This window comes from Helobdella robusta (genome assembly GCF_000326865.2).
Source record: "Helobdella robusta unplaced genomic scaffold HELROscaffold_26, whole genome shotgun sequence".
NCBI lineage: Eukaryota > Metazoa > Annelida > Clitellata > Rhynchobdellida > Glossiphoniidae > Helobdella > Helobdella robusta.
The window spans coordinates 1,955,890-1,979,675 of NW_008704349.1; the positions used below are offsets into that span (position 1 = coordinate 1,955,890).

The 23,786-nt window shown below is 32.6% G+C and overlaps 3 protein-coding genes across 3 annotated transcripts; all 3 read right to left on the bottom strand.

Annotated features, from left to right (window-relative positions):
• Positions 1–540: 540 nt before the first annotated feature.
• Positions 541–10,422, bottom strand: HELRODRAFT_142296 (hypothetical protein; the record flags this gene model as incomplete). Its single annotated transcript, XM_009020078.1, has 5 exons — positions 541–617; positions 787–1,030; positions 8,059–8,159; positions 9,873–10,057; positions 10,316–10,422. Coding segments are annotated over 5 exons (714 nt in total), but the record flags the coding sequence as incomplete, so codon positions are not given.
• Positions 10,423–14,012: 3,590 nt separating this feature from the next.
• HELRODRAFT_142152 (hypothetical protein) lies at positions 14,013–16,642 on the bottom strand (the record flags this gene model as incomplete). Its single annotated transcript, XM_009020079.1, has 6 exons — positions 14,013–14,089; positions 14,336–14,567; positions 14,714–14,818; positions 15,395–15,584; positions 15,949–16,058; positions 16,493–16,642. Coding segments are annotated over 6 exons (864 nt in total), but the record flags the coding sequence as incomplete, so codon positions are not given.
• A 3,843-nt stretch (positions 16,643–20,485) lies between these two features.
• HELRODRAFT_80169 (hypothetical protein) lies at positions 20,486–23,063 on the bottom strand (the record flags this gene model as incomplete). The annotated part of the gene is made up of 9 exons (XM_009020080.1): positions 20,486–20,647; positions 21,152–21,289; positions 21,435–21,538; positions 21,714–21,799; positions 21,886–22,039; positions 22,120–22,256; positions 22,365–22,464; positions 22,682–22,775; positions 22,950–23,063. The coding sequence occupies 9 exons, from the start codon at positions 23,061–23,063 to the stop codon at positions 20,486–20,488; spliced, it is 1,089 nt and encodes a 362-aa protein (XP_009018328.1).
• Between the last annotated feature and the right edge of the window lie 723 nt (positions 23,064–23,786).

Sequence of the window (23,786 nt, forward strand, 5' to 3'; positions counted from 1 at the left end):
CAACGTTTCGTGGACTTGTATTAGAAGTGGTTTAATTTGAATTAATGCTTCGATGTCTTCAATCAAGTTGTACAACCTCTCCCGTGCGTTTTGTGATTTGAAAAAAGAATCGAGTAAAAAAATTTCTTCAGGTTGTAAATTTTCACAAAATTCCTCGTTTAATAAACTTGGATTCAAAGCTTTGCGCGCCAAATAGGATGATTTTCGATGAGAGGATGAATACTTTTTGCAACCACCAAACCCTTTCAAATGTTCAAACTTTCCCATCAACTCTCCTAACAAAATTTCAGTTTCACTGTTTTCGAGTTCTTCCTTGCAAACGTGCAAACGCTCGCGGCTTACCGCATCTCTTAACACACTGACGAGTCTTTCAATATTTCTAAACAGAAACTGCAAATACTCCATACTCCCATTTCTAGGTTTCAGGAGCAAATTATCATCAGGGATCCAGTTTATTTTTCTCGTCATTCCTATGATCCTTGCTAGTTTATTAAAAATAAAATTCTGAAACCAAAGAGGCGGTGCGTTATACTCGGCGTGGTAGTGAAGGATTAGAACGAACACCGTAAAAAACACGGACAGGGATGATATGAATATTACGAAGACCACGTAGAAAGCTGTGCGAATGTTAAAAAAATTAGTTTAAAATTTTTAAAAAGTCATTTTAGTATCCAAATATTAAAAAAAACGACTCAAAGATGATAAAGGACTATGATAATTTGAAAAAAAACAGCTTAAAATTGAAAAAATTTCAAATTTGGATTCCAAAGATGGAAATAAACCCACCCAAAAACGGGATATAATCTCCAGATTTCGGCAAACTGAAGTACATGGTATTCAAGAAGACGGAGAAGGATATAAGAATAGTAGTGCTGAATTCAATTTTTTGATTGGTGTCAGAGGGTACCAGGAAGACGAAGGTTGTCGCTACAGAAGAGATGAGGCATGGATAAATGAAATAGGTTACGTGAAACAGCGGGTTTCTCTTGAGATGGATGACGAAGTTAACCTCTGAGTACGTCATATCCCTCTCGTCAAACTCATTGATAACTTCTCTTACCTATAAATAAGGTTTAATTTGGGAAATTCACCTATTTATTTTCAAATTATTATATTTTAAATAATGAAAAAACTGTTAAGAGCCGTACTTCTGTATCGACTACATCCCAGAGTCCTTGGGGTATCATGTTCGTTATGTCCAGTCTCTCGGTTTTGAAAAATAACTTAACCTGAATGAATGAATTAATGAATGAATGAATAAATAAATGAACGAATGAATGAATGAATAAATGAAGGAATGAATGAATTGATTAATTGAGAGATGGGCGAACGAATAGATGGATGTATAAATGATTGAGTAATTATACTGCTATAAAAAAAATAAATGCTTTTACGGAGCACTAAAGATTCAGCTGTCTAAATTACAAACACACACACAAACAAACACATACACACTAATTAACACACACACACACACACTAATTAACACACACACACACTAATTAACACACACACACGTATTAACGCACAAACACACACACTCACACATACAAGTAAAAAACTCCTCGAATTACTTGCGTATTGGTATAAGACCAGCTGTCCATAAATATGTAGCAGGCTTGTACGTCTAGCGGGAAGTAAGCCATATTCAGCGTGCAGAATATCGTGGTTTCGATCATCGTATCCATGGAGACCTCGCCTTTCGATGAAGGTCAAAGGTTAAAGGTTAAAGGTCATTCCTTCTTAATTATTTCTCAATCTTAGGTATAGTTATCAACACGCACAAACACACACTCACACAAACACACAAGCATATATGAATAAGCGTTAAACCACTTATCGCACATGCGTTGAATATGAAAGGTTGGGATATCCTTGTCATCTAATCTGTTCACAATTACAAACATACTATACCTCCAACAGTTAAAATAATCTCTTTAATAAATAAAATTAATAAAATAATAAATACATAATAAATATTAAATACTAATTAATTAAATTAACAATTAAAAAGGCAAAACCTTCCGAAGAAATGTATACCCGCTGCGGGGATTCTTCGGTCAAAACTGGAAAAGTTTGCCGGTCACTATTTTTTTTTTCAAATTTCACAATTGAATTTGTTATTATTATTTAAAATTATTAATTTATGGAAAGAGAGAGAGAGAGAGAGAGAGAGAGAGAGAGAGAAAGAGAGAGAGGGAGAGGAAGAAAGAAGAAAACAAGAAAAAGAATTGAAGGTTTACCTGTCCACTTTGAGTTAAGACATCAAAGCCCTTGTTAGAGAGAGAGAGAAAAAAAGAGAGAGAAAGAGAGAAAAAAAGAGTAAGAGAGAGAAAGAAAGGAATACGCAATACCCATTTTTGATGGAGAGATCGGGAATCCAGACGTCACAGGCCCTTGCAACGATGTTCGTTATGTTTCCGTGGTCACTAGAGTTCCATGATAAGTTTGGATCCAACCACTTCTGGAAATTTCATCATTATCATTATTATTTTATATTTATTTTTATTATTATTTTTAATAATAATAATAATTTTATTATCTAACCAACCGCTTTATACACTCCGACTGTGGACATTCTGTGGTTCCTTTCGTCCTTACATCGTTGAATGAATGAATGAAGGAATGAATGAAGGAAAGGATGAATGAATGAACAAATAAATGAATAAATGATGTAAGTAACTAAATTAAATAAACAAAAGAAAATAATAAACTTAATTAACTTACTACAGTAAAATAAAATAAAACTTACATCTGTTACTAGCTAATTTGTGAAAGTAAAATTAACTAACAATAGAAGTGATGGAAAAGAGGACATAGTCAACTGTAACATTAACAGGAAAGTTTAAATCAGTAACTGGACGAATTGCTGGGTTGTAATCGTGGAAGAGATTCCAAAATAGTTGGGCCTCTAGAGTTGAAGCATCATTATTTAAATCAGAATTTTATCAAATTTTTGTGAAATTGAATAAATTTTGATAAGTTGTTAACGAAATTTGATAACGTTGTTGCAAAATGGTTATAAAACTTCATTACGTTTTGTTAAATATATAATGAGATGTTTGTTTTTTGCAACTTCATCTTTGAAATTTTCATCCAATTTAGCGAATTTTGATAAAAAGTTATTGAAAATTAGGATAGCACATCATACGGTTTTAGATAGATGTCACATTAAAAATAAGGAAAATATCTAACCATGGCAAATCTGATTCGATATCTGAGATAGAAATACAATGAAAAACAAACAACACATATCAGCTACATAAAAAAACTATCCAAAAGGTTCATTTCAACACGCAGTATATAACAATTCACAAATTTTACGTAAATAAATCAACAATCTAAAAATTTAAATGAGAAATTTTCATGAATATAATGGTAAAAACTGTGAAATAAAGACTATTTGACAAATGTTGAACAAAAATCAAAAGTTAAATCTCTTAAATAAAAAAACTTTCTAAACTTCTTGCTAAAAAATTCATAAAATAGAAACTATGCTATCGAAAATAGTTTACTCTTCTAGAGGAATATTAAAAATTGAATTTGAACTTTTTTTCACCAGCGGAATTTAAGGAGCAAAGAAGGACAGAAGATGGATTGGATTTGTTTGTTCTTGGATCTACAGGGGTGAAGAACAATTGATCGTTTGTGTTGGTTTTTTTTTGAAAAAAAAATTATTTATTTTTACTTTCTCTCTCTCTCTCTGTCTCTCTCTCTCTCTTTCTCTCTCTCCTTCTCTTTGACTGATATTTTTCTTCTTAAAGCAGGTTTAATAAAATACATTTTTGAAGTGATTTCAATTTTAAATTTTTAAAGTTTTTTGGGAGGTTGGGATTTTGAATTAGTATGCAATTAGTTTCGCAATGAAGAAATGAGGTAAAGATGAACTTTATTTCTCGTAAATTTATTAAGGTAAAATATGTAAAATTAATTATAAAATATTTAAAATTAATTATAGAAAGCAATATTTTTTTGCGAATCCATATCGTGCGGCTCACTCATTGGCCAAAACAACAACAACCCCAGCCCTCCGAATAAAGATACAACTACAAATATGCAAAACAACAATCTGTTTATCACGTTCGCCAGTTCAATCCACAAGAGTTTGTTGGATATAACAGTCGACTCGTTAACCAACGTCTCATTAACTTGCACCAGTAAGGGCTCTAGTCTGATCAACAACTGAACTTCATTCATCAAGTTGTACAACCTCAAACGTGAAAATATGTCTGAGGTCTTTGGGTTGCTTTTATTGAGTTGTGGGTTTAATCTTTTGACGGTTTGCTGAAATTTTCTTGTAATCTTGCTAGTTGTGGTGGTTTTTTGTTTTGGGTTCTGGGTAATATTTGGTTTTGAGGTGTCAGGCTTCGCATTCTCATCGCCGAATCCTTTAAGATGTTTAATTTTCTCAATCAGACGGTTGACAGATTCGATAGTTTCGTAACTCTCTCGCTCTTGCTCATCAACATGTCCCTCGTAGCCAACTTGCAAACGCTCCTCTCTGATTTGATCCTGAATATAATTCACTGATTTTTGAATATTTTTAAAGAGAAACTTAAGATGCTCGATTGTTCCGCTCTTCGATTTGATAAAATTTCTCCTGACAGGTGCACTATATGGTTTCCTACTCTTCATCCTAATTGTACCGGCTAATTTGTTCAGCACCAGCTGTTGCAGCCATTTGGGAGGTGGTTTGTCTTGTCCGTGGTAGTGCAGGGTCAGGGTTATTATTGTGAAGAAGAGAGACAGAAAGGCCACGAACATTACGAATAGTACGTAGACGGCTGCAAGAAAATTTTTGTATTTAATAATTTAATAATTATATCTTAAATATAATTGTAATTCTGAATTAAAATGAATTAATAAGTGAATGAATGAATGAATAAATAAATCAATGAATAAATGAATAAAAATTGGCTCTATATAAATAGCCATATTGTAATAATTACTACCATATAACAACATAATTTTAAAACTAAAACCAGAATAAGTAAAAAGTATCTAACTTAAACATGGAATATAGTCTCCTAGCTCTGGAAGTGCGAAGAACATGTAGCTGAGGAAAAAAAGGAATGACAATAGGACGGTGACACTGAAATTGATAGTCTGCTGAGAGTCCAAGGGCATAATGAAGACGAACAAAGCCACAACTGATGACGTGATACACGGATAGATGAAGTAAGTTAGGTAGGATATGGGGTGTCTTTCGAGACGGAAGATGAAGTTGATCTCGGCGTATTTCATTTCATTGTCGTTATATGCGTGGATTATCTTTTCTGCCTTGTGATCGGATTGTGAAATTGTGAATTGGAAGTACTAACTTTAGCGTTTGTTTGTTCATTTGTATATTCGTTCGTTCGTTTGTTCATTCAATCATTCCATCATTCGTAATGCATAAAGAGTTAATTATTATTGATAATTGGATATAATATGAAAAAACTAATTTTTTCATTTTAGCGTGTTTTAATCACCTTTTTGTCCAAAACGATCCATTGTTTGTCTCGCGAGTAGCGATTCAAAGTGACTTTCATCGGGTTTATATCAAAGAGTAACTATTGTGCAAAAATTTTTTTCAAAATCATAAATTAATTATATCTACATCTACAAAAATAATCATTATCTATAGTTTTTAATAAATATATAGCAGTTTTTTAGCAAAAATAAAGTATTAGAAGAAAACTATTATGTAAAATTACATAAAATTTACTTTTTCTCAATTCACAAAGTAATTTTTCTAAAGTATGAAAGAGCAGTAAAAAAAATTACTTGATCGGTTTCATAGGTCCAGCTGTCGAAAGTTACATAGCAGGTCTGCCTGTCGAATGGAAAAAACTTCAAGTCCAAATCGCAAAAGGTTGTAGTTTTCTTCATGAGGTTCAGACTGACCTCCCCAAATGATGTTATTTTCACTTTTTCCGGAGAATCGTCCTTCAAAACTTCGAAAACTCGCTCGTCTCTATAGTTCAATATAAAATTTTTCTACTGGTTGTAGTGCTATCACTGCTGCTGCTACTGCTACTACCACTACTACAGTCGTTGCTACTGCTGTTACAACTGCTACTTCTACTGCTACAAACACACAGACATCACTCATATATACCCGTTTTTTATAGAGATGTCAGGTGTCCAGATGTCATAAGCTCGTGTGACAATCGTAGAAACGTTGTTGTACTCGCTTGCGATCCATTGCAGATTATGATCAGTCCATTTCTGTTGTGTGTGTGCGATATTGGATATCATTTAAAATTTTGTAATAGTAGTAGTAATTGTAGCTGGAAAAATTAAGAGAGAAATAATAATATTAATGAGAGTTGTAGTTGTAATTGTATTAGTAATAGCAACAGCTGCAGTAATAGTAGTAGTAGTAGTAGTTATATAGTAGTTGTGGTAGTAGCAGTAGTAGTAACGGTTGCAGTAGAATTTTTATTTCAGATTAACTTACTATTTTTATAAACCCAAGAGCGTTCATTCGTTTTTCTTTTTCATTCTGAAATTTTTCGTGAAAAATTTTTCTAAATAAGTTGAAAATTATTCTTATTTCTTATTTATTTTACGATGAATATTTTCAGATTTTTTTTTAAATTGCTGGGAAACCAATTTTTGTTGAGGCCGCGGGACAGATGCCCCCCTTCTATCTACCCCCCACAGATTGGACGCTGACAGTACTTACGATAGAGATGAGCAGATGGAGGTCGTAGTCCAACATGACGTTGATTGTGGAGTTGGAATGAACAGCTGGCCTCACGTTTTTGTTGTAGTCATTGAGCAGAGTTTGAAAAAGTTTGGATTCTGAAATTTATACAAAAATATTTGTTTGAAATTTAGTATTATATACATAGGATTAAGACTTCCAGGAAGTTAACTAACGCCGAAAATGCTGTGATTTTCATCAATAATTGTATTATATATATAATATATATTCCTATAACTATAGTTTAATACTAAATTGAGTTTATAGTAATTTCAGGGAAAAGTAATTTTACTCTAGACTCGACACTCAACGTTACAAACAGTAACATTAGTCATCCGATTAATTTATTTTATTTCAATTCAACAGTTTAAAAGCAAAATTGCTTATGTAAAAGCAGGCAAAGAAACACATCCAACCCATTGCATGTGATGGGCGGGGATTTTTGCTACGGCAGTGCCAGACATCTTTACCATTATACCATCGCTCGACCGTTGATATTATATAAATATTATTATATGTATTTTCTTATAAAATTAAAAATATTTTTTTGAGTTTCAATTTATAACTTTCATCAATTAAATAAAAAATGATAGAAAAAAGCAAACCTTGGCATAGATTTCTTGAAAAAGTCGCCAGAGACAAAATCAAAAATACGCGATGCATATTTCAATCATTTTCATATTCATTTAATTTCTTCTAAATTTTATTTAAACAATTTTATTCTTTAAATTCAATGAAAAGATTTTAGTTAAACCTTTTAAAAGCTGTGATCCATTCATTTATTTTAAAATAATCGAGTTATAACCCAAAGAAAAGCATATGAATTTTCAGATATAACGAGTACAAAAATGACACGAACCCCAATCCATCAAATATTGCATACAAATAAACAACACACACACATACACACGAGTTATCTTTTATTCAGGTAAATTACGTTTAAAATCACCAAACAAATGTAATGCTACATAGTGCAATGTAATTTGATGCGATTTAATGTAATGTAACTTGATGTAATGTTATGTAATAATACGTAATGCAATGTGATGTCATATGAAAATCGTCAATAATTTCCCGTATTAAAACACCAGGTAGCGAGCACCGTGTATATATCGATCAGCTTTTTGTTTTTTGCTTATTCATTCTCACGAAAATGTTACTAAAACGAGGATAAATAAATAGAAGTTTAACTTTTATGTTGAAATAATTTTGTAAAAATAATTTTGAATTGAACTTGGCAAAGATAGAATATCTTTTTGAATCAGCCAGACTGGCCGAAGATATAATATCCTCTTGAATCAGACAGAGCAAAGATATATCTCTTTGAATCAGACAGGATAAAGATATAGTATCATTTTAAATCAAACGGTGCCATCATTATAGAAGGCGTCATTCTGTTGGGCATCGACGATATTTGGCTCCCCCTCTGGCCAAAACCATAGCAGCCACAAACTACCAAGAATTGAAACTACAACAAATACATAGCAGAGAAATCTATTTATAACATTTCCTATTTCTATCCACAGCTTCCTGTTAGCAGTAGTTTGGAATTCTGAGGTTAAAGTTTCGTTCGTTTCTAGAAGGAGGGGTTTCAGTTTCATTAACGTCCTTATTTCGTCCATCATATTGTAAAATTTTGCACGCAGATTTAGGTTGCTAGGTTTGGATTTATCATTCTCCGATTGAAATACTTTTAATTGGGAGTTATTTTTAAATGTTTTTGAAGATTTTAGTTCATCTTCAAAATTAGAATTCTCAAACTTGGTTGACGAATGAGTAGAACTGTAACAGGCAGACAAAAATGTTTTACGATTCTTGAAACCTTTCAAAAATTTCATTTCTTCAATTAATTTCGCGACGACTTTCATAGATTCATCGTTCTCGCCTGAATGCTCAACTACTTGACAGCCTAGGCATGCATTTATACGGTCTTGTCTGATTTCATCTTGAATAATTTCGATTGATTTTTGAATATTTGCGTAGAGAAGATGTAAATGTTCAATCGAACCATTCTTAAAATTCGTAAAAATTGAATTTTTTGGCGTCCATATTGTCTTTTTCTTCATGCCAATCAGAGTTCTTAATTTTTTTAGCACCAATGTTTGAAGCCAGATTGGAGGCGGCTTGGTTTCGCTATGGTAGTGCAAAATTAAAATGACTATTGACGAGAAAAGAGCCAGTGTAGCCATGAACATCACGAAAATGACGTAAACCGCTGTTTCAGTTGTGAGAAAATTATTATTTTTTAGAACTTCTCCGATCAAATTTTATGAAAATTTTACAAAAAATATGATTAATTAGCAATAATCAGCATATTGTAAATCAAATGTAATAAATATAATCGACAACAGATGAATTTGTTAAAAACCTCACTCAAACAAGGTATGTAATCGCCGGACTCTGGCAGGACAAAAAACATCGAGTTGAGGAAGAAGTTAAATGATAAGAGGACAGTAATGCTGAAACTAATTTTCCGATTGGAAGAAGGTGGAGTAAGAAAGACGAACATCACCACAAGAAACGACAGAACGCATGGAAACACGAAGTAGGTGAAGTATTATAGAGGGTCCCTTTTTAGGTAAAATATAAAAATCACCTCCGAGTAACTCATGTGTGTCAGTTCATACGTGTGAACTATTCTTTTCACCTAGCCACGTATGTGTGTACGTGTGTGAGAGAGAGAAGAGAGAGAGAGAGAAAGAGAGAGAGAGAGAGAAAGAGAGAGAGAGAGAGAGAGAGGAAGAGAGAGAGAGAGAGAGCGTTTGTATGTGTGACGTGTGTGTGTTGAACGTAAATTGTAAAATGAGACAAATTTTAAATACATTTATATGAAGTTACTAAACACAATTACGTTATGAAATAATTGAGTATAAAATAGTATAATAGTATAATTTATAATAACACAAATGATAATTAACAAAATACCTTGGTGTCAACAATATGCCATTGTCCAAATGGTGCCATGTAGTCAACTTCGATTTTGTTAAATTTAGCACGCAGTTTTACCTGAGAATAATTCTCAAATTTTTCAATTTTTTAAATAAAATCACTAAAAAACTGTGAAAAAATGATCTTATCTATTCAAACATCTCAGAAATTTATTTTGAAGATCAGATTTTATTATTAAATATAAAAATTTGAAAAAAAAATACATAAAGAACGTCACGTAAACACCAGCCACCTACCTGTTCTTTAGTATAAGCCCAGATGTCGAAACCTATGTAGCAAGTCTGCACGTCAAATGGAAAATAAGTCAAATCTAATTTACAAAAAGTCGTCGTCTCCTTCAAAAGGTCCAATGACATTTCTCCCTTTGACGATATGATGACTTCTTGGAGTGAGTTTTCCGTCAAGCCGTCGAAAAATCTTTCGTTTCTGTGGATTCATTTGGCGTTTTGTTAGTAACTAACTTGATGGTTTTGGAATTTTAATTTTACAGTTTTTGTAAAATAAATTGACATTTTGTAGATTATTTTGGCACCATATACGCCAAGAAATGGTTCCTAGTAAAACAATTGAGTAGTTCATACAAAATAACACTATAAACGTCTGAGGTGCTTTTGGTTTAGAAAGAGAAAGAGAGAGAGAAAGGGAGAGAGGAAAAACACGCATACACACACGCACCCATTTTTCACTGAAACGTCAGGAATCCAAACGTCAGAGGCCATAACTACGATGGAGGGAATGTTATTGTATTCACTTTCATTCCAGGCCAGATTCGCATCACTCCACCTCTTTTGGAAAATTTTAAAAATTCAACGGTTTGTTAATATTTGTTATTGTTGTATGTTTGTTTGTTAACATTTGTTATTGTTGTATGTTTGTTTGTTAACATTTGTTATTGTTGTATGTTTGTTTGTTAACATTTGTTATTGTTGTATGTTTGTTTGTTAACATTTGTTATTGTTGTATGTTTGTTTGTTAACATTTGTTATTGTTGTATGTTTGTTTGTTAACATTTGTTATTGTTGTATGTTTGTTTGTTAACATTTGTTATTGTTGTATGTTTGTTTGTTAACATTTGTTATTGTTGTATGTTTGTTTGTTAACATTTGTTATTGTTGTATGTTTGTTTGTTAACATTTGTTATTGTTGTATGTTTGTTTGTTAACATTTGTTATTGTTGTATGTTTGTTTGTTAACATTTGTTATTGTTGTATGTTTGTTTGTTAACATTTGTTATTGTTGTATGTTTGTTTGTTAACATTTGTTATTGTTGTATGTTTGTTTGTTAACATTTGTTATTGTTGTATGTTTGTTTGTTAACATTTGTATTGTTGTATGTTTGTTTGTTAACATTTGTTATTGTTGTATGTTTGTTTGTTAACATTTGTTATTGTTGTATGTTTGTTTGTTAACATTTGTTATTGTTGTATGTTTGTTTGTTAACATTTGTTTTGATGTTCCTACCACNNAAATATCACCCTATTTCAACTACTACAAAGTGCTAAAGATCGGGTTTTNTGGAGGTCGATGGTCGCCAATGCACTGAAAGGAACAGGCACGACGAAGAAGACCACAAAATCTCACCGGTTTGTTAATATTTGTTGATGATGTTTTTATTACAGAGCCATTAGACGTAAATATTTTTTAAAGAGTGGCAAACCAGCAATTTCGGTTTGCTAATAAGAGAAAAATTGAATAAATACAAAATATTTGTTGATCCTTTTAAGATTTTCGCCCGAAAATACGTGGCCCATATCTGCACACTTGGTTTTGGTATAGAGTTAAAAGTTGTAAAGGTATAAAGTTGTAAAATCGTCAAAATATATTGCACATCAAAATTTTTATTAATAAAATCTTGAATTGAAATCAGGATTGTTATGGCTAAACATTGTCAGTCATTGTAGTTCATAAAATTTACAATAAAAAGCGATCTACTAACTAATTTTATAATTCCCAAACAGCTCATCGTTTGTCTTCTTTCATTCTAAATTTGAAAAAAACAAGTAAGTAAATAAATATAAATTATAAATATATAATAAATAGAAATAATAATAATAATCTTCGAGTATTAAATGAATTTAAATAGCACGAATGAATACAGTTATTTATGCGTATATATTGGTGGGTATTTATAGATTTACAAAAGCCAGTATCAAAAAATTTCTAATTAGAGACCAGAAAACAATCATTTTTTATTTAGATTTTCAGAAATAACAAAAAGGAACCCCGAATTTTAGCGTATGCAGGTCGTAATCGATGGTGACAAGTGGAGCGTTGTTGCTGATGTCAGGCGTAGGTCGTATGGCAGAGTTGTAGCCATGAAACAGTGCCCAAAATAGTTTGGCCTCTGACGTGATTATCATAATTTATTCTTCTGATGGGATTATCATAACTTATTCATAATGTATTGTATTGTATTCGTAATGAATATTTATAAAATGGAGATCTAATCTTTATTTATTAATTTATTCATCTATTATGTATTATTGTGCCTGTACCTATATATTAGCCTTGTTATAAAAAATTTATGCAAACGAAGTATTAATAATATTATAAAGCTAACCTTGGCAAGTACATTCAGACGCACTTAATAATAATAACACTAATATTATTATGACAATTTTATTGTTAAACATTATTATGATTATCATTATAGTTTAAACAATATTCTAACAATTTTAATAGACATACGATTAATGAGTCACTTGCACGTGTTAAACTTTCATGATATGTAAAACAATGGCCGAATTTTTTGGCGAACCCACAAAAAGTTTATAAAAAATATAGTTTAACGCGTGCACATGCATCCAAATCTTCAGTGCGGGTATTTCTTAGATATTTTCACACAAGATAAAAAAAACCAAAACGACCGTGAAACAAAAGTATAAAAAAAATTTGATTTCTGTCAAAAAAAACTGAAGAAAAGTAACAAAGGTACTAAAAATAAGACGGACAAACAATACAACCTTGTCCTAAATATCGATTTTGATTGAAATTTTCAGGTAAAAACTTATCGAAAAGAAAATTTTTCTTTTTTTGAATTTTTTTTAGAGTTTAAAGAGTTTCCTTTTTTCTCATGTCGGTATTGTTTCTGAGAAATAATATCTTGGTGTGAGAATCCGATTTTATTTTTAAAATTTTTATTGATTCTCTTTTGGGCTTGACCTTGTTTTAGTTTTAATAAAAAATACAGTAACTAAATGAATAGAAATGGCATTTATCAATTTTATTTCGATTTTCGCGGATTTTTTTAAAATGGTAGCACCTAAATCAGGCAATAATCACATTTTAAAATCGATAAATATAGATAATAGATAAATATAACATGTAAAATCTGACATGTAGATATCTTCTGTTAATAAATCGCATTGGAATCAGTTGTAACAATTGTTATTTTTAACACAAAATGGAAATATATAAATAAAATGTTAATATGAAAAATACGAAAAAAATATATTTATATAAATAGATTAATAAATGAATAAAAAATGTCCGATTGAAATGTAACAAATGAAATATATGACATAAATAAACGTCGTTTCATTGCTAAACCACTCGATTAAAGTTCAAATTTATTTTCATTTCTTAAAAAAACTCATTAAAAAAATTTTATTCCACTTAAGAGCAACTTGATCGAAACGACATCTCACGGACCGGACTCAGGCAGAAACCACAGCAACCAACAACCGCCAAAAACTGAACTGACGATAAAAATATAAAAGATGATTCTGTTCATCACGCTAGCCATCTCCATCCATAGTTTCTTGTTCGCTATGACGCTTGATTCGTGGTTTAAAGTTTCGTGCACCTTATTCAGCAGCGGTTTCAGCTTGACCAGAATCTCGATGTCAGCTATTAAAGTTTGAAAATCATCAAGAAGGTTAATGTTTTGATAGTTTTTTTTAATTCCTCCTAATGTTGTAGCAGTATTTTTTTCAGTTTTTGATCCACAAGTTAAGATTTTTAAGGATTTCAGTTTAGTATTGGGAACTGATTCATTGGCAGTTTGAAAAACGTTGCTATGAAGATCCACATTCTCCATACTTTCTCTCACACTTTTGAAACGTTTTATAAACTTTGTCTTTTCAATCAGCTGGCATATCAAATTTATACCATCTGGACTCTCATCATCATATTTCATTTGGTTATTGTGGAACTCTAAATAACCCTGATTTACCTTCTTCTGAATGTAGTTGACGTACCTTTCGATATTTTCAAACAAAAACTGCAGATGATCAATAGTCCGGCTGACGGATTTGTTTTGAAGACTGTTTTCCAGAGTCCACGTTGTTTTCCTTTTCATTCCGATAATTTTTCCCAACTTCTTGAGAACGATTGTTTGGAGCAGATCTGGCGGTGGTCTGTCTTCGTCGTGATAGTGCATCGTTAAGATGAGTATCGTCGAGATTAGGGAGAAAGATGCCAGGAACATGACGAAAATTACGTAGAGGGCTGTTGTGTATGTGAGTGTGTGTATGTGTGTGTGAGTGTGTGTGTGAGTGTGTTGTTTTTTGCGTATGTCTGAATATTGTTTATTCACGAGTTTTAAATTTCATGATTGTATGTTCATCAATAAACCGACTTAACAATGTTAAACGAAATAAACTTCGAGTTAACTACATGCAAAACATATATTCTAAATGATTTTAACCATTATGGTATCTCAAATCTTTGATTACGTAAACAAATTTATCTAACTGAGATACGGAGTCTCAGACTTGGGGAGGACGTTGAAAATAGTAGTGAGGAAAAAATGGAAAGACAACAAGACGGTGATGCTGAAGTTGATGCTCTCCTTGGAGTCAAATGGATTGAGAAAGACCATGAGAGCGGACAGAGATGAAACTATGCATGGGTAGATGAGGTAGGTAAAATAAAATTGAGGATCTCTTTTCAGGTAAAGTATAAACGAAACTTCGGAGTAGTTTCTCTGCGATCTTCTGAATATTCGCATGGATTCTTTTATCTGATTTTTGAGGTGAGAAATTAAATCTGATTTTAAAAAATTTAAAAATTTGTATTGTGAAATAGAATTATATAAATATAAAACTGGATGTAAACTATTGAAAATAAAACTTGAAAAAAAATGTTTGTCTCGACTTCCGTATCGATAATGTGCCACTGGCCGTGCTGTTTGCTGTTGCTCAAAGTTATCTTCGTCGCATTCGATTTCAGTTCTACCTGTCATTTTTAAAAATTTTGCTCAAAGTGTATCAAATAGTAAAAAATAGCTACATATAGTGGAGTAATTTGAATGGAACTTGAAATTTGTGAAAAATTTTTCATCCTGCCACCTTTATGTTGCAACACGTAGCAACTATTAATGACAACATGGTATATATTTTTCAGTTTTCTAGATTCTTTTTTGTTTCATTTTTACAAATTTTTGCTGCTTTCATGCTTGCTTCATTTCAAAAATTCAAACAACAACAACGTAACTAACAGTGCCAGAACGGCCTAGAAAAAAACAACTCCATTAACTTCGACTAGCAACATTAAACCTGGTCACCGCACATCAGTCAAGTTAAAAATGAAACCTAAAAACTTCAATTTAACACACATACTACAAACACACACACACACTCTCTCTCTCTCTCTCTCTTTTTCTCTCTCTTTTTCTCTTACTCACTCACACACACACTCACAAACAGACACAAATACTACATAACAATTCAACATTTGGGCCTGATAAAACGAAAATCACTCTCAAGATACACCGTAACAACCCAACGCCCGGAAAAAAAACATTCAAAAAACCTGTTTCGTTGTGTAAGTGAAGCTATCCATGTTAATTTCACACGTCTGCTTATCGAATGGAAAATAAGCCATGGAGAGATTACACATGGTGGTTGTTTCTCGCAGGAGGTTGAAGTAGACTTCGCCATCTGATGTTATGGTCACCATATCATTTGAGGTGTTGTCCAACACGTGGATGATTCGTTCCGGTCTGTTTGAGTTGGCGACCAGCGAGATGGAATATGGCCGTGGGGTAGTGCTTTTTGTTTGCTTGGTTAGGTGAAAGAGAAAGGGAGAGAAGAAGAGAGAGAGAGAGAGAGAGTATGTTTGTATGTATGCTTGTGTGTGTAGGCCTTTGTGTGAATGTGTGTGTGTGTGTGTGTGTGTCTGATTTATCGGCCTTTGTTTAAGTTATTGTTTTTTATTTGGATTTGTAAGGCTAAAGAGAGACAAAGGGAGAAAGAAAGAAAGGAAGTGTGTGTTTGCTCTGTATATGTGTGGTGGTGTGTTTAAATGTGGTGTGTATGTGTACGTGTAGGTATGTGTTGTATTAATTAGATATTGATGTAACCCACCCATTTTTTATTGAAACATCAGGCATCCAGACATTCACGGCCGGGACAGAAATTCTTGAGATGTTGTCGAATTCACTCTCGTTCCAGGCCAAGTTCTCGTCATTCCAGTGCTATTGTTTGTTTGTGAGTGTGTGTGCGTGCGTGTATGTGCGTGTGTTTGTTATGGTGTGCGTGTGTATGTGTGTGTGTATGTTTGTTTGTGGGTTTGTTTATTTAAAATGCGTTCATGCAGCGAATGAACTAACAATTTTTATGATGCCAAATGCATTCATCGCGTTTTCTTTCTCCAGCTGAAATAGAAAATTAAAAACAATTGATAATAAAAGTAATAACAATTAATAATTTGCATATTAAACCGGTAACGATAATTTTCTCTCACCCAATTAACTCCTTTCATCAGATATATCAGCAACAAGCACACAGTGCATACGAATACACGTGTATTAATTCATCACACACAGGCGTCACATTTGACAGGGGCATATCTGTTTGCATTCGAAGTCAGTCACAGCGACAGAAGTGCCAGACACCTTAACCATTTCACCATAACGGAATCATGACTAACAATTGAGGCCATTGAGAACAGTTGGTAATCTAATGATACGACGACTGGACCGCGTCTGTTGATTACGGGCCGGGCTACCGAATTGTAGTTGTGAAAAAGTTTCCAGACTAGATCAGCCTCTGTTTGTGAATTTTTCCATTTATTAGTTTATTATTAATCATTTTCCAAATTATCATCAGCAATACTAAACTATTTCACGCCTACATTTCTTGGCCAACCTTTGTAAGAAGCACATGAGACCAACGCCAACAATAACAACGCGACTGATTCAAACATTCTCGAAAAGATTAAAGTAACTAATTAAATAAAATTAAATAACTAAACGAGAAGATTTTATATATGTTTCATTTTCAATTTTTTAATGGAATTATTCAAATAGTCATAATCATGAAAACGCTGACTTTAATGTCTCTATCAAATCAACCAAATTTTTTTTTCAGCCTTCAATGATATCAACTGTACGTCTTTTAACTCCAAGCTATGGCAAAAAAAAGTAATTTACAATGAAATAAAACTATTATTTATCAAAACATGGTTTGTATATTTATAGATATATAACCTAATATATATAATAACAACGTCTTTAATCCGAAATTACAAACAAAATTTGTATTCAACAAAATATGCGCTTATAACAATAGAATTAATTCTAGGCTTTAGTTAACAAATTTTAATTTATAATAAGATGACACGCCTGCCAACAACGTCGGTGACCTATAAAATTTTCAAAGAGAGCGCTCGGCTTGTTTTGTTGAAGTTGCGTATATCTAGAAGGAAAGAAAGATGAGATGACTCACCGTATCAATAACAATACAAATAAAGGAACAACATCGTCGTTTGAGTTTGTAGTGATGTCGATTCTATATATGTCTGTTTAACTGTTTGTCTGTCTGTCTGCTTGTCTGGCTGCCGGTCTGTCTGTCTCTTTGCCTGATTGTATGAAAATTTTTCAGGTAAAAAATGAATCGATGTGTGGTGAATGTTTCAGCATAAATGCGTAGAAAAGATGAGGTAGTAGTAGTTGTAGTAGTAAGTAGTAAAAGTAGAAGAAGAAGTTATTAAATTATTTCAAATTAGACTGATTGATTATTTCAAATTAATTGATTGATTGATTGACTGATTATTTCAAATTAATTGATTGATTGATTGATCTATTGAGTAATTGATTGATTGGATAGATTGATCGATTAATTGAGTGATTGGTTGGATTGATTGATCAATTAATTTAGTTACAAAAATAGCCAAAAATAATGTTTCAAAAAGCTTTTTGTTCATTCTAAACAAGCATAATTAGTAAAAAACAAGATCAAACGATATATTATTATTGAAAAATTTTATCGAAAAATAAAAAAATTCCCAACAGAATCAAATAAAACTTATAAACAAACGAACGAACGAACGACCGAACGAACGACCGAACGACCGAACGAACGAACGAACGACCGAACGGACAAACAAACTATCAAAAACAAAAAAAAATTTTCTCATTAAGTCACGCACACGAAAAATAATTGTCCTTAAATCAATGCACAAGATGTTTAAAACAATTGTCCATATATGTATCAATTTTATAAAATCCTCACTCACACACTTAACACACGCACACAAAAACACACTCACGCACGCACGCATGCATGATGAGAATTGTCAGGTAAACTGTCACAGAAATCATGTAAAATTTATTTATTAATATATGCTTCTTTAAGTCACACACACACACATATATATATAAATATATTATATATATATATATATATATATATAGAAGAGAAAGAGAGAAAGAGATAGAGAGAGAGAGAGAGATAAAGATTTCATAAAATTATATTAATACATGCTTTATAAATTTATTTATCAATACGTATTGATGCTGTATGCAACGAAAAAATAATTTTCATCTTCACACAAACACACACACACGCATACAGACACACACACACACATGCACACATACAGACGCACACTCAAACAGATACACACAGGGTAAACGATTAACTATAAAAAATATCGACGATAGCTATTTATTATGAAGAAACTGTCGTTCTGTATAAATAATAAAAGTATAATTAGTTATAATTTTATAAGTTTATAATAAAATAATAATTAACAAATAAACGACTACCTAACCAAACAAACAAAGAAACAAACTATCACTAATTATTATTCTTTGGTATCAAAAATAAATCAATAAACACAGCAACAACGCTAATGAAAATGTATCTACATATATAAGTAACGAATTGATAATAATAATACGAATAATAAAAACCAAATAATAATAATAATAATTAGTAGTAGTAATAGTATTAATAATAATAATAATATTATTATTATTATTGTTGTTATTGTCTCCATCATTTAATGTAATATCAGTCAACAATGTAATGATCTATAGTCGGTGCGTCATTACCATGTAAAACCTCACCGCTTTGATTTCTACCAGTATCACCATCATCCTTACCATCGTTACTTTTATTACATTCATCATCATTCAGGGATGTGCCCGTCTGATGTACTTTATTATATTCGGCTGAGTAACCGATTGTTCTGCCGACCGTTTCTGACTGGTAGTAATATTCGACGGACTCTGCCGGAATTAGGCAAGGCATTTGTGGATCAGTTATACTGGATTGTACGTCGGTGATTTTGGTTGTTAATGCCTTGTCGTCGTCATCTTGTTTATTATTACCGGTATCTGTATTAGTATCGTTATTATCGGTTTTCGTATCGGTATTATCTCTATTATTGTTATCGTCATTATCGTTGATGGATTCAGTTATTTTTTTTTTGCCGAAATCGTCAAGACATCCCAAATGTTCTTTAAATTCGGATGATATTAATTTCTCACCTTCCATTGGCTCTTCATTAACGTTCCTCAAACAACCAACCCCTGCACAATCGTACGACTTACTACGTATAAAACGACTCCTCAATTTCTGTTTCGAGACGCGAGATTTTTTCGTAAACGTCTGAGATTTAACTCCTAACTGAACAAATTCAGGATCAGTTGATTTCGTTAAGGGACAAGCAGCATTGAGAATTGGTGGCATGGATTTGTATGCGGTGTCTCTATGATCCGAGCTGCTAGAGGATTCATCATTATCGATATGATGCTTCAAGTGGTAATTTCGTTGCGAAACCATCTCGGGGATAATATCGGTTGTGTTAGACATGGACGTTACCTGTTTTTCGAAACCTCTTACTGAAGTTGTCTGCGACGGTCCATCAGAAAAACTATTGCCGTACTTCCCTAATCGAGGAATTTTCACTTGGATATCGGCGACATTTGAATGGGTTTTCGTAGATTTGAGATTATTATTTCGAGAATATTTTTTTAAGAACTGCGATGTCTTTAAATGTTGGCTCGAATGCTGCTTAGCGTAGAACTGGGATAGTCTAGCAGGAGTCAGGCGTAATGACATGTTCGTATCTCTTGTAGTAATTTCAATGTTCTTAGATTGACTCTCGTTGTTAGCCAGGTTTTGTGCGTTATTTTCCGCTAAATTAACTGATTTTGACGTGTCGATTACTTTTGGTCTTGATCTGGCGTTTAATTTATTTTTAGAACTTGACATTTTATAAACGCCATCGTCAGCTAAATCGTCGCTCCGTTTCAACTGCTGCTTCAATGAATTACTCGTCACCATTCTCTTGTAAGATTTCTTGGAAGATTGACCAAAGCTAACTTTTAAACGCTTATTTATTTCACCATAGTCAACGTCATCATCGTCCTCGTCAACATCGTCATCAACAACAACAGTAGATGACGTCATGACTTGAGATTTTTTGTTTCTTTGCGACGAGGTTTCAAATTGCCTATGCAGTGGATGTCTCTTGCTCGGTTGGCTGCCTGTCCTGTACCTGTAGAAAGAAAAAGATAACTTTTGAAGACATTTTTTTAGTTCATCTTGTATTTTTCATTTGTTCATGATTATTCGCCCTATATTACTACTATTTTAAAATATTCTTAAACTTTTACCCCGCCAAGGTCATACTACGGTTGACCTTTTTCTTTTCGTCATCTTCAGGGTGTGGTGCGACATCCCTATCGTTGAGCCAATCATCATAGAGGTGAGGCTGGTACCTTTCAACAAAGCAATCCATGTTGATCTGGACCATCTCTTTGATGCAGTAGCACTGTTTTTGTATGTTGTTTGTATATTTGTAGTTTTTATGTGTGTATGCGGTTTGTATGGTGTTTGTATGTTGTTTGCATGTTGCATGTGTGCATTCTGTTGTATTGTTTGTAAGCTGTTTGTTTGTATACTATTTGTATGCTGCCATATTGTTTGTATGTTTGCTGGTGTACATTTAAATGTTGTATGCTTGCATCTTGTTCGTTTGTATGTTTGTTGACTGCTTGCATTAAGTTGTTTATATGTTTGTTTGTTCCTTATATGAGGTTGTTTGTATGTTTGTTGATTGTACATGTATGTTTGTTCATATGTTTGTTGCTTGTATGTGGTTGTTTTTATGTTTGTTTGTTGAACGTCTGTATGTTGTATGTTTGTATGTTTGTATGTTGTACGTTTATATGTTGTATGTTTGTATGTTGTATGTTTGTATGTTGTATGTTTGTAGGTTGAACGTTTGTAGGTTGTATGTTTGTATGTTGCATGTTTGTATGTACACAAAACCAACTCTTTTGCATCTCTTCCCGTACTCAATCCACCTCTCAGTAGCAAAGTTTGTTGATTCGGCGCAGTTGAATCCGTGGTTGAAACCGGCATGGTAGGAGTAAGGAAAGGTTATCATTATCTCCCCTTCTTCTTGGACCATCTGTTGATGGATGGACGAATAAATGGATGGATGAATGGATGTATGGATAAATGAATAAATGGATAGACGAATTAAGAGACTGATAAAGTTAAATTTTTTTCAACAATTTTCCTAAAAGAGAGATTAAGAAATGAAAATGTCAAACCTTATTGAATGGTACGTTGAACTTTTTAAGAATGAGTGGAGATAACAGACAGGACTTGTGCCTCAAATAAGCAGGACACTTGTCTGCCTTGTTCTTGAAAAACACTGGTGATGACGATGAAGATGTTGAGGAAAATTATGACGATGACGATGATGATGGTAAGATTGGTGATGGCAATGATAAAGATAAAGATAGCGATGACGTTGATTGAAACTATGACGTTGATGACGTGTCAAAAACTATAAAGTAATTATTATTAAAGACAGAAATTGAACAAACTTTGAGCTACTCTTTCAAGCCGGCGTCCGAATTTCGGCGGGACTGCATACCAAAACTTTGGCGCTCCAAAGTGTAAATAGTTGATGCTGTAGATAATATGGGAAAAAACAAAAAACAACATTCAAGCCTTCAAAAAATCCTTGACATCTCAAGTACATCCCACTCAACCCACCTATAAAGATCCATGTCTTCAGTGTGCCAAGCAAATGCAGACTTCCACATGCCAAAGTAGAGATAAGCCGTGTTGACACCCTCTATCTTAAGACCACCCTTGCCCTCGTCCCCCAAGGTGGCAAACACCGAATCCAATATGGTGTTCAAGTGGCCTGTGAATGAGATGCTTGCGAGTGAAACGATCATCATGTTGTAATGATAATGGTAACACATAGGAAACGGACAAACAAACCTATATTCCAGACGTGCTGATCTTCATCAAAGAGAGACCCAGACACGTCAGCCCCGTACAGGGCGGGGTTATACGAAACGTTTGTCCAATAGCGGCGTTCCAAATCGTCAGCATCAGTGTGGTAGGGCGTGCTGTGTCTATGTAGCAATCATTACTTGTTAAGACCGTTAGTTATGACGACATAATAAGCAACGCATACACACATACAGACACACAAAAAAACAAACAAACATACACAGACTAACTCTTTATTATGTGCCTTAGCTTTAAACTCATCCACAGTCATTCCTCCCTTCTTCAGCTTACGTGGCTCTATGTTGAACACTTCATACACTCCTTCACGACCTGTATTACAAAAAAATATTTAAAAATTATGTTAAACAATTATATGTGCGTATATGTGTGTGCGCGTGTATGCATGTGTGTGTGTGTGATTACACGAAATAAATAGACAAACACTTTCACATACATACATAAACACATACAATATACATTTATAAAAATAATATAAACACGTTTAATTGAAAAACAAAACAATTTGAATTAATTGGCTGCTGCCAACCTGAAATCTCTTGTGTGATTGGACAGGGAATAACCAGGTGACCAATATCATGGTAACCATTCTTCCTAACTACCCACTCTTTTGGGGGTATTATCTGCAAATATCAAGAAAAAAATATACCACAAATAATGCAACAACTTAACTAACCAACTATTCAATATATTATATATATAATATAAATGAGAGGTTATTTCGTATAAGAATTATTTTAGAAAATTAATAATTGAAATAGATAACATCAATAAAAAGAGTTTATTTTATTTACAACCTTAGCCAAACCAGCCAAATGGGCCCCCTGCTTTTCAATCTTGGCTATGTACTTCGAGAAATCTTTGAATTCGCTCATTGTTGGTCTGAAGACCATGATCTTCAAGTTGTCCATGATGGGCGATTAATCAGTTTTATTGTAGTAGTTAGTAGTAGAAATCTGAATAAATAAAAATTTATTTTCTGTAATAGTGTAATGAGTACAATTTTCATCATCCTGTGATTTCATTAGTGAACTAGTTTTAACTTTTAATCAACACTATAATACTTGTCTAGCTAGATTATTTTTAGTAGTTTAAAAAAATAGAAATAGTGCTTTATTTTATGCATAAAAGAATAAATTAAATTAAATTAAGAAATTAAGAAGAGCATTAAAAATCAAAAATGTTTCAATCTTTATCTTTCTATTCTGCTTTTTTGCTTAGCTTAATTAACTTAACAAGTTCTTAGTTGTGAAATTTTAAATTTTAATTGTTGAATTAATAGTTCTTTTATTTTTACATATGCTACACTCGAATAATTCCTAATTAATGCCGGATCTGACTTTATTCACGATGAAAGTAAAAAAAATAATCATAACCTGCTATCTGGTATTTCCTTGCAAAATTTTGGAATGGAATGGAAGGTAGCTAAACAACTCCCAAAAGAAAACGTGGCAAATTACAGGAATGAATCGATCAAAATGTCAATCGCAAATTAGGCATAAAGTTATTTCAAAACTAGTGAAAACATTCTTTTTTAAATGAAACGATCGAATCATAGATTAGGAAAATTTAATTATTAAATGCACCAATTAAAACTAAAACATCTGCGAGTATAACTAATGGCCGCAACAAAA